The sequence below is a fragment of the Macaca fascicularis genome, chromosome X, assembly GCF_037993035.2.
Source record: "Macaca fascicularis isolate 582-1 chromosome X, T2T-MFA8v1.1".
NCBI classification, from domain to species: domain Eukaryota; kingdom Metazoa; phylum Chordata; class Mammalia; order Primates; family Cercopithecidae; genus Macaca; species Macaca fascicularis.
The window spans coordinates 93,447,478-93,458,982 of NC_088395.1; the positions used below are offsets into that span (position 1 = coordinate 93,447,478).

Below are 11,505 nucleotides of genomic sequence, written 5' to 3' on the forward strand. Positions count from 1 at the left end.
TAGCACACACCCCACAGAGAAGATCCCAGCATCTTTCTCTAAAGCAGCAAAAATGCTTTTCTGTACAGTTTATTAAATGGCCTGAATCTTTCTATTTTCTTCCTCAGAAAGTATTTCCCCTAATTTTCTTCATCCTCCACAGGATTTTTATCCTGACTGGTGGTACCTCTCTGCTGTGAAATACCTGGCAGACCATAGTACAATTTATACTTCTAGTTTTTTTCTTAGGAGGATGGGAAGAGCTTGCATTAATTATTTAATCATTTAGGGCCTGGTTGTCATGGAGTGGCTTGCACCACACACATGCGTTGTTAACAAAATTATTTTCAGTGACCACAAGACTGTCATGGTAATTATGATGGTAACATACAATCTCATATATAGATCAAAGACTTGCAGTTCTAGCTACATCTTAATTATATAACAGATCAAATTGCAGTTATAGCAAATAGTGAGACTTGCAAGCCATGATAAGTTGTTCTGCTATTCAGCATGTTGAGTCTACAGGAGTAATTCACTAATTAACAGGTGTTTTTTTTACTATAATCTAGGAAGGGCTGTTTAACTTAACGCTGATAACTGTTTGACCAGTTGCTTTATGCCTCATCCTCTTTACATATACAATACAATTTTTTAAGCTTGGGATTCACCATACACCAACCCCAACCCAGGTATACCTGAAGGACATGCAAAAGAAAAAACATTTTCCTGATTAAAGGATTAAGTCAAGTTTTACTTTTTTACTTCCGCATTTGTGTTTTAATAAATAAAACAAACAGCATTTTCATAGGAGATTGTAATAATATGCCATTATTTTCAAAGTACTTTAAAAATTAAAATTATGATATTGCTACCACATGAATCTGTGGAGGTTCTGTTCCAAGATACTTATCATTCTAAGAATGAGGAATTCATAGCCTAAAATTGGAATAGTTAAAAAAGAAAGGCAGGACCTATTATGTGTATAGCATGGTGTAATTTGTGTCATCCTTTACATCATATCCTCTAGGAGGATTATTTCTGGGAGGTAGTTTGGAAAGATGTGATTAACCTCTGTTTTGTAAGTATGAAAATAACCTAAGTTAATTTGCTTGCCATTGACAGTGGGAACTAAAACACAGGAATCTTAACTCTCATTCATTTATCTCACTGTACATCACTATCAATCCGTTCTTGTAAAAATCTCACATAGTTAGCTAGTTAGGATGTGCAACAAGACTATAGTATTATCCAATGCAAAACAGTGCATGGGGTTCAGGGAAAGGGCAGAGGCTTCTCTGCTTCATAGTTCATTAATTAAAATAGTCTAAAACTAGGTATAATTTAATAATCACCTCTGCTTTTAAAAGTTTGTGAAGATTGGGGTAATATTTATAAAATTTAGATAAATACCATACAACTCTCTTTTCTATTGAAAACTGTGTGGAGCAGCTGAAATAGTAACAGAAATAACCTTTTTTATTCTTGACTACACTCACTTCACTCTGTCTGTCAGAACTAGATTTCAACAGAGCCTCGCTGTCTAATTTTACATTTTTTTAATTTAATTTAATTTAATTTAATTTAATTTTATATTTGTTGAGATGAAGTTTCATGCTTGTTACCCAGGCTGGAGTGCAGTGGCACGATCTTGGCTCACTGCGACCTCTGCTTCTCGAGTTCAAGCAATTCTACTGCCTCAGCCTCCCAAGTAGCTGGGATTACAGGCGTGGGCCACCACACTTGGCTAACGTTGAATTTTCACCATGTTGTTCAGGCTGGTCTCAGGCTCCTGACCTCAGGTGATCCACCCACCTTGGCCTCTCAAAATGCTGGGATTACAGGCATGAGCCACCACTCTCAACCACTTAACTAATTTTGGACTGGAATTCCGTATGTAGCATTAGCATAAAGTTTCATTTATTTACTCTAGGGAACTTACTTTTCATTTATAATAGACATGTAACATTACCTTTTGGGAATTAAAATGAATATAAAGAAAAACATTCTTTTGGATTTTATACACAACTCCTTTAAGGCCCCTAACCTCTTGACGCTTTCAAGTTTACATTTTACTTTTTTAATATTTGAAAATTAACATTGGTAATGATCCACATACTTCAACTGGAATCTACTTTTTGTCAGTAATGCAAATGATTTTTGGAGCAACATTTCCAACAATTACTTTATTAGCTTTCAAGAAAGCATCATTATTTTACAAACATTTCTTTCCTATCTTCCTGTTTTTCACTATTGGGGGAACCTGCCCCCAATATTTCAAAGTAGGTTCTTTCTATTTTCCATAAGTGTCGGCCAGCTGAGAAATAAGGAGAAAGAGTACAAATAGGAATTTTATAGCTGGGTCGCCAGTGGTGACATCACATATTGGTAGGACCATGATGCCCACCTGAGCCTTAAAGCCAGAAAGTTTTATTAAGGATTTCAAAAGGGGAGGGGGTGCAAGAACAGAGAGTAGGTCACAAGATCACATGCTTCAAAGGGCAAAAAGGAGAACAAAGATCACATGCTTCTGAGGAAACAGGACAAGGGTAAAATCAGAAACTCCTGATAAGGGTCCAACAAAGATCACTAGGCAAAGGGCAAAACCAAAGATCACAAGGCAAAGGGCAAAAGCAGAATTACTGATAAGGGTCTATGTTCAGCAGTGCACGTATTGTCTTGATAAACACCTTAAACAACAGAAAACAGGGCTCGAGAGCAGAGAACTGGTCTGACCTCAGATTTACCAGGGTGTAGTAAGCCTGAGGGTACTGCAGGAGACCAGGGCATATTTCAGTCCTTATCTCAACCGCATAAGACAGACACTCCCAGAGCGGCCATTTATAGACCTCCCCACAGGAATGCATTCCTTCCCCAGGGTATTATTTATTAATATTCCTTGCTAGGAAAAGAATGTAGCGATATCTTCCGAACTTGCATGTCCATTTATAGGCTCTCTGCAAGAAGAAAAGTATGGCTTTATTTTGCCCGAACCTGGAGGCAGTCAGACCTTACGGTTGTCTTCCCTTGTTCCCTGAAAACTGCTGTTATTCTGTTCTTTTCCAAGGTGCACTGATTTCATATTTTTCAAACACACATGTTTTACAATCAATTTATACAGTTAACACAATTATCACAGTGGTCCTGAGGTGATGTTCATCCTCAGCTTATGAAGATAACAGGATTAAGAGATTAAAGTAAGACAGGCATAAGAAATTATGAAAGTATTATTTGGGAACTGGTAAATGTCCATGAAATCTTCACAATTTATGTTCCTCTGCCACAGCTCCAGTCAGTTCCTCCATTCGGGATCCCTGACTTCCTGCAACATTTCACAAATGTCTAAGCGCTCTTGTTTTCATTTAAATAATAAAAATGAATAAAGGTAATGTTGATCTCAGCATCTGTGAGCAACCATTTAATAACGTGTGAGGAAAAACCCTCAATAGGACTAATAAACCCTCAAATCTTACAATTTCCTGGGAACCACATTTCAACCTTCTATGGGAAATGTTGGATGTCATCATTTTTAACATTGTACAAGTTAACATTTGTTTATCCATTACTTTCATTTTTCACTTTCCTCCATATTTTTATTTGTTTAAAATCGAGTATTATAGTGTTCTTCTATAAGTTTTGCAGACAAAAGTAGTAGTTAAAAGTCATTTAAAAATAGAACTTAACTATACTTTAAAATATTAACTAAAATATTTCCAATCTGCATCCTGTACAAAACTCAAATCAATTAGAACCTTAAGAAACGTTTTGTGGCCAGGCGTGGTGGCTCACGTCTGTAATTCCAGCACTTTGGGAGACCAAGGCAGGCAGATTGCCTGAGGTCCGGAGTTAGAGACCAGCCTGGCTAACATAGAGAAACCCATTCTCTACTAAAAATACAAAACATGGCCAGGTGTGATGGTACACACCTGTAGTCCCAGCTACCTGGGAGACTGAGGCAGGAGAATCACTTGAACCCGGGAGGCAGAGGTTGCAGTGAGCTGAGATCCTGCCACTGCACTCCAGCCTGGGCAACAGAGCAAGACTTTGTCTCAGAAAACGAAAGAAAAAAGAAGAAGAAAAAACATTTTGTAACTTATATGCTTATGGAAAGTGGGGGACTTGGTCTCAGATTATTTAGAGAAATGGCATAGAAACATAATTCGTACTTTTCACTGTAGCATTATCCACAACAAGAAAATAATGAAGGAAGATGGCATTCCATATATGCCATATGTACATGTGGAGTGGCTCCTGACATAGTGTTCCATACACGTTAGCTTTCATTTATTCTCCTCTCCCTTCCTCTCTCTTCTAAGATGAAAAATAGAATTTCAGTATTTCTAAAGCTCTTAATGTGACTCAACAGTTGGAGATCTCTGTACTGGACACGTGCACTTCTATTGCTGTTTTATAACCAGTATGTGAGAGGCACAATGAAGTGGCAGAAGGAGCACTGATCTAGTAGTCAGAATTTCTCAGTTACTAACTCGCTAACTCAGTTACTAACCTTGAGAAGTCATTTACCTACTCTCTGCCTTAACTTTAGTAAAATAGGTATCATAATATTTGCCTATTCTTCCTCATCAATAAGTTAGATACATACTATCTGATAAGTATGACAAGTATAAGATATCATTATTATGGTGCCCTATAAAATACACACAAATTTGATTTTGTGTTTTCTAATATTGATTTCAGTAAGAGTGAACTATTTGGCCTATAAGTGATGTGTAAAGCTTCCGCTAAAGAATGTGCTCTCCCATAGATAGTTATAGTTAATGATATCTTTGCATTTTATCCCCATGTGTGAGCAGAAGGGCATTCATGCTTCCATTTTAAGGGAATGTTTTCTAAGAACTGGAGATTCAAAAAAGGGGAAAGAGATGTATTAAATAATTATTTCACAAAACCAGGGTGTATTACAAGTGAGTAAGATAGTTTGATACTCCTTTATGATACCATTTGCACAAAAAAAAGATGACCTATTGACCTATCCTGGTCTTCATTTTGATTAAATTGTAAGTCAGATATTTGTAAGGCTAATGAGCCCAAATGGTTATTCTTTTCAAGAAACCACTTGTTTTTAAAAAACATGTCATGTTCTAAAAATAAGCAACAGAACCTTCTGAAAAAATGACTCCAAAATAGTGCTCTTCTCTAGACAAAGAGTAATCAAACATTATATTGTATCTTCCCCTTGCTTGCAATTGTCTGCTTTTCCTACTTTCAAATTAGTAACTCATATTTATACTACTCCAATAATAACTGACCGGACCCCAAACTAACCTCACTGCTGTCACTTCTTTGATTTGAGAATATCATATTCTGAACATATTTCCACAACTAAAGTTGAGTTTCTACAATTAATTCTACATTTAATTAGGATTGAATCTAAGACTGAAGTGGAAAACAAGTGGAGCATTAACTAGCACATTATTTTATCTCTCTCTTATTCAGGTCAGGAAATCATGACCTTCAAGAGATGATCTTACTTGCTCCTAAATAATATAGTGCCCATTTGTAAATCAGAAGCACAGCACTGATTAACCAACATAAAGAAAACATAGAACGAACTTCTTAGCTGTAGAACTCATTACAAAATATTGTCAATAGTTCAAGAATAGCTTAGCTACCTCAAAAGAAAGGTTTGATAGCCTAAAGTATACTTGTGTGAATTCTATTAGTTTGTACTGCAGTCTCATTATTTATAGAGGTAAAGAAGTAGTGAGGAGACATTTGGAAGCAAACATGAACCTTGGGTAAGAAAAATCACAAATGCATTTTATTGTAAATATAATCCTCTAAACATATTATAGATACAGTTCTTGGTAGTTTCTTGAAAAATAAAAAGTGAGCAATTACTTTCAAATAACCATCCTGTCAGGGAAGGAAATCTCATACTGAGGGAACATTGCAGTCATTAGCAAAGATTTCGACTCACAAAAAAACAGTATAGGCCTTTACTCGTGTTTTAGACGGTGGAGGAAAAAACAATTCCTAAATGCCTTGCTTATTAAGCTAGTTATGCATTTTGCTGCAGGTTGTAAAGAAGAAGAACATGCACAAGGGGCTCATAAGCATATTTTAGAGTTAGGGAATATCATTTACACCATACTTATATTGTCAATATCACCCCTAGAGAATAAGATTAAGCTTTAAACTTCTGTAAATCTACGCTTTTGCTCACCTTTGTATAATTTCATTTTTGATAAAATGAGACTCATATAAATGAATATTTGATTAAAAGATCAACCTAATAAAATAATACATTAATTTCAGAGAGATTTATTCAAATCTTGAAAATACATAGCACAGCGAAATACTATAAAGTGAGTTTGTGGTTTTCAGTGAAGTGCATTGAGTAGATTTTGAATTTTCTTTGTTCGAATGAAATTTTGACCAGGTCTTATTGTTTTTTCTGTGCAGCCTGAACACTGATGCCGGAACTCCAACTGATCATAGGCACGAATAGGGTGCTGTAGCAGTTACCTGCTTATCTAGTGTTGTAAATTCTTTAGAATTCATACTCAAATCCTTAAAATATGGAACCTTTAATTACTGTTTGTTCATTACTGATAAATAGAACCTTACACACACAGGACAAATGTCCTAGAGAATGGGCTTCACAGGTTTTTAGGGGATAGTCATAATAATGACTGAACACACTTTACACTTCTTTAACCTCTTTCTCTCAAGGAGCTCATAGTGCTTCAAAGACATTATCACATTAATTCACACAGAGTCCTAGTGGGGTAAGTAGGTGGAAGAATTTTTAAGACAGAGAAACTGCTATTTCTAAATAGTGTGAGACAAATTAAAATGCAGACACACCTACTTTAAGCTGCAATTACTGTGAAATAACTTCTTGTCTGACCTGGTATTTAACAGGAATTAGATCAGGTGGTAAATCATTTGTGCAAATGATCGATATTTGTTATCACTGCTTTGGAGCTCTCATTTCTAAAAGAAGCACTTGGCCTGTAGTGTTCTCTAAGAAAATATAAGGAGCTCTAGTTTTTAGATTTTATCACACCCAGTTTTTCCTTTGAACTGCTGATGGTGGAGCAAATCCTTTAACCCCTTTCTACTAGCACATTCCTGATTTGCAAAGAATGCAATGATAAAAACAGATACCCAAGCTGCTAAAAATACCCCTTTACTGTTTTCTTCTCTCTTCCCATCCCCAATCTTGCTTCCTCTTTATTAAGCTATTAATAAGCAAACAGGATGAAAAATCTACAGGCAAAAGAAAAGAGAAAGACAGATGGGTCAGTGAGATTATGGATATTTTCTACTGTTCACTCTCTGGTCTAGACATAGCCAGATTCCTAATGTGTTCAAATGATTAGGATCAAATGGGTCATTTGGCTTGAATTGTGCAGGAAATGGCCTCAGATGTTTTTAACTGTTTACTTAGAGGAGATCTGGCCATTGGCTGGGGGCAGATACCTGTTATCATTTTGATGCCTACTAAAAATCTAATAGAACAGCATTCCAATGTGTTATATGGTACTCTAATGACCAAAAAGATTTAATGCCCCTCCTAAAGTGCCCTCCTTACATTAAACAAAATCTAATCCGTTGTGTTGTTTTCACGTCTGCCCTAGCATTAAGTTCTGGTGTGACAGAAGCACCGAGCATCTTATGCAAAAGGCCAACTGAGTTTTTATCCATTTTCTAATAAGAGGTTCCCCATGGCAGTATATGCAATTTCTGCTGGAATGGCCACCCACTCTAAACACTTAAAAATATTCCATTAATTCATATCAATGTGACATTTCAGTAATTCCATGCTCTGAAGGAAGGTTTTCTAAAGCATAAGCATTTGGATTCTGGCATTCTTCATGGGCTGTAGAAGGTCTGCTTATATCGAGTAGGTGTACTGTTTTAGCTCAATTCAGTGAAATAATGCCAAATTAGAAATAAGTCACAGAGAAGGATTTGAAGCAAGTCAAATAAAAATGTTTATTAATATCAAATATCTGAAATAAATAACAATGACAGGTGACTAAAAATATAACATCCGAGAAAGTCTCATCATTAAATAGAATTTCCAAATGAACTAAGTCACTTCAAAATAAACTAAGGTCTTTTTTTTAAATAAGTAGATATGTTTAACTTACCTTGTTTGAACCATGAGGACTCCCCATGTGTATTTTTTTCTGGCCTTTTCCCATATATTTGCCTCGTTTATGATTCATGATTTTAGCTATTCCAGCTCATAAGTTTAGGATATATACCACAGAGGGCAAGTCTCACATTTACTTGAGTTTGGAGAAGCTATTTATGGCCCAGTAAAGATAACTCGATTGATTAGGAGAGGTTCATCTCCTGTATGGAGTGCCCACACTGACCTTCTGTGCCATGGCCTATGCCCACGTCAGGCAGTGCTGTGCTAAGGGAAGGACTGCATGGACCTTTGTTTTTACTTTTAAAATGGTCACATTTGTATGTATCAAATTCCTCTTTTTACCTATCTGATAAATCCCAAAGCAATAAACTCTGTCAGCTCCCCCCAAATATCAGTGTGTGTCCCTCTTTTTAAGGTCCCAAGCTCCATAACATTCCCTTGGAGAGACTTTGTTAGTTTCTCTTCCTAATCTTTAATCTTATTGACATCCAGAGTTCATATCAGATCATCTCTGTTTGGAGCTCAAGAACAAACCCTTTTAAGAATATGAAACATTCCATTACTAATTAGCTGTTTCCTGTTCCTAATGAAGTGAGCACACTGGGTCTGGATTAAAATTCAGCTACTACTCCTCTTTGTTTATGGTTCCAGATGTTTTTGGTTTATCTAGGAGATTACTTTGACAGCTACTACTAAGTGATAAATCACTCATATTATAGCTGAAATGCATTTTGAAATTGAAATGTGGCAAACTTTGAGATTGCTCCAAGGATCGGTGTCAGTTAGCAGTTCCTTACTGGCATCTTCCTTATGATCATTCAGTATTGGCACATGTAAAACAGTAACCAAATATGTGTCAACATTATACAGCATGCTACACAGGGGTCTATTTTGCTCCTGTCCTCAAAATTGGGAGAAAAAGTTTCACTACCATGAAATCTCAATTTATTGTATTCCGGTAGAAAAGTGGATTCACTTAATATTGTTTTCTTCTTGCTAGCCTAGTTTTTCTTTCAATTTTTGAGCAGCTGTGGGAGCTATTCCTAATAGGCCTTGTAAGCAGACACATAAAGGATGTGGGCAAATATTTCTGTCTCTAAATAAAGGCAAGAAATAAACATAACAAAAGTAGAAATTTTTGAGAAACTGCATTTTTCTAAAGGACAGATGGTGATTGTCTTTCGCTATTCATTGCTGAGTTCATGTACCCTTTTTAAGGGGACATAGTGTGTGCCATTGCTATCCAGTTTGTAATGTTCACAATTTGTGTTGCATGATTTAAGCTTTAGCTATAATGTATATATTTCAATCCTGGTAAAATGACTGTCGTTTCATGTCGAAGAGCTTTCCTTTGACATTTAGGCTTTGTATACATAGGATGAGGTAGACTGGAGGACTAAGCAAATATTTGTCAATTCATCAGAGTAAATATTCTCAGACTCCACAAAGGAGTTGGAACAATTACCAGTGTCCAAAAATTCAAGCTCTGTTTTCTTCTGGTCCCTGGAAAACTTTTAGTGAATTCCATGGGCTTCTTGGGAAAAATGTCTGGTTGCCCTCTGATGAAGTCCAACCCTCCATGAGTCTGACTAACCCAAACCCCAATCTTTTATTCTTCTGTTACCTTACTACATCTTTATTTTTGGTTCTGAGGTATTATCTAGAAAATTCTGCTACTCACCATGATACCTTATACACAGAAAGAATAAAGATTTTAAAGATACTAAACCCAAGGTTTAAAAAGGGTATACTTTTCTCCTAATAAGCTTTGACCGGATTGACTTAATATTTTAGATTAGACATATTAGTCCAACAATGATAATGTCCTCTCCATTATATGTTAAAATAAACCACTTGACTCAGAAACATTATCTTTAAGTATTTCTCAAGCACAAGTAATGGATTTGTACTGATTCATCCACATTTCTTTTCCGACTTCGTTTGTAACCAAAAGCCAATCTTTGTAACACATCTAAATAGAGACTCGGGTTATAAGCCATTGCTGTGGAAAATAACAAGGTTTGACAAAAAGAGGTAGAATAAAATTTAAAAAACAAATTTCCAATAATAACTTTTACCCACCCAAATTAAATATTATCTAACTCTAGGATGGCATGGGCTCTTTTAATTGCTATCATTTAGAGGGATACCGGTTTGACTAAACACTGTAGCTAAAATGATAATTCGGAACTAGTCTCCCTTCATGCAGTATACACAGTCTCAGGGTCAACCCAGGAGAGGAAATTCTAAATGTACAAAGCTGTCATTATCTTAGATCATAACCAGATACTCTTTTCCCCCTGTTTTGGTAAACTATAGGAATTGTATTTCAGATGCACCATTATATACAAAAAGAAAAAGTAATATAGATTATTACAGACATTATAATATGGTTTATGAAGAGCCTTTATCAGTCTTCAATGTCTCCAGTGCTGTGGAAAGAAGAACAGAAGCTATAGCATGAAATTTGAAGGATCTTTGAAAACTGACAGATGAAAATATAGAAATGTTAAGAAATGTTAAATTTTACCAACACTAAATTGAGCCTGTTACATCAGATCATTTTAGGTTCCTGAAGATAGAAGTTTTAGTATTTTTAAGCACGTATCAGAATTATTCTTCATAAGAACTAACTTGTTTTCTTTTTTTTAAAGGAGGTAACTATTACTGTTTAGAAATGGCACAACAGTTTTATTCAGCCTGAAAGGTCCTCGCTGGCTTTACATAAATGAAGATGCTTGTGATTCCAGTTTATCTCTGAAACTATTCAACATGGAGTTATTTCAATTTTGTTTATCAGCAAAGCTTTGTTTACTGAAGGAGCTATTTAATCTATGTTACATTAAAAAAGAAAGAAACACGTGTACATTTTAAAAGCAATGATGTAAACTTTGTCCTTGCATTAGATAGACCAGTTTAAAAATATGAGCTAAATCCTAATGGCTAAAGTAACTTGACCATATTTGATGCTTTTCTATGCTCATTTCAACTTGGCTTTTTGTCTTTTAAATTAAAAAAAATGCAGTAGTGTGTTAGAGACTAGAAACTTATATGTATGGTTTCCCTGTTCTACTATACATAACGTTAAAGTACACCTTCTTTGTTAAAAATGTACTTGCTAAACTTCAGCATAAATAAAAACATTTTGACTTTGTCAATTGTCACTGAGTATTTATTTTCAAACTGCCATCTGCAGCCATTGAAACATATAGTAGAGTCAATGCAAATCAAAATACAGGAACTAGCAAGATGTTTGCAAATCTTCCTCTAGTTTTGTTATTTTCAAGCAGATATGAACACAGTTCTTATTTTAGTTCATCTGTTTAAGCAGGATGATATTCCCGTCCTCGATTGTTATATTGATTCACACTGGATTGCCTTTTCCTAGCTATGTG

At 35.5% G+C, this 11,505-nt stretch overlaps 1 protein-coding gene across 8 annotated transcripts in view; it reads left to right on the forward strand.

Moving 5' to 3' along the window:
- DACH2 (dachshund family transcription factor 2) overlaps positions 1-11,264 on the forward strand; it is a 691,333-nt gene extending 680,069 nt beyond the window's left edge. For 4 of the 8 annotated variants that reach the window (XM_015444056.3, XM_005594069.4, XM_045384497.2 and 1 more), the window contains one exon: positions 10,765-11,264. In XM_015444056.3, coding sequence (XP_015299542.1) covers positions 10,765-10,814 — 50 coding nt within the window. In that variant the 3' untranslated portion in view covers positions 10,815-11,264. Of the gene's footprint in view, positions 1-6,405 lie in introns of all 8 variants that reach the window. The other 4 variants (XM_015444057.3, XM_074029434.1, XM_065538785.1 and 1 more) reach the window with 3 other exon arrangements.
- The last annotated feature ends 241 nt before the right edge of the window (positions 11,265-11,505 follow it).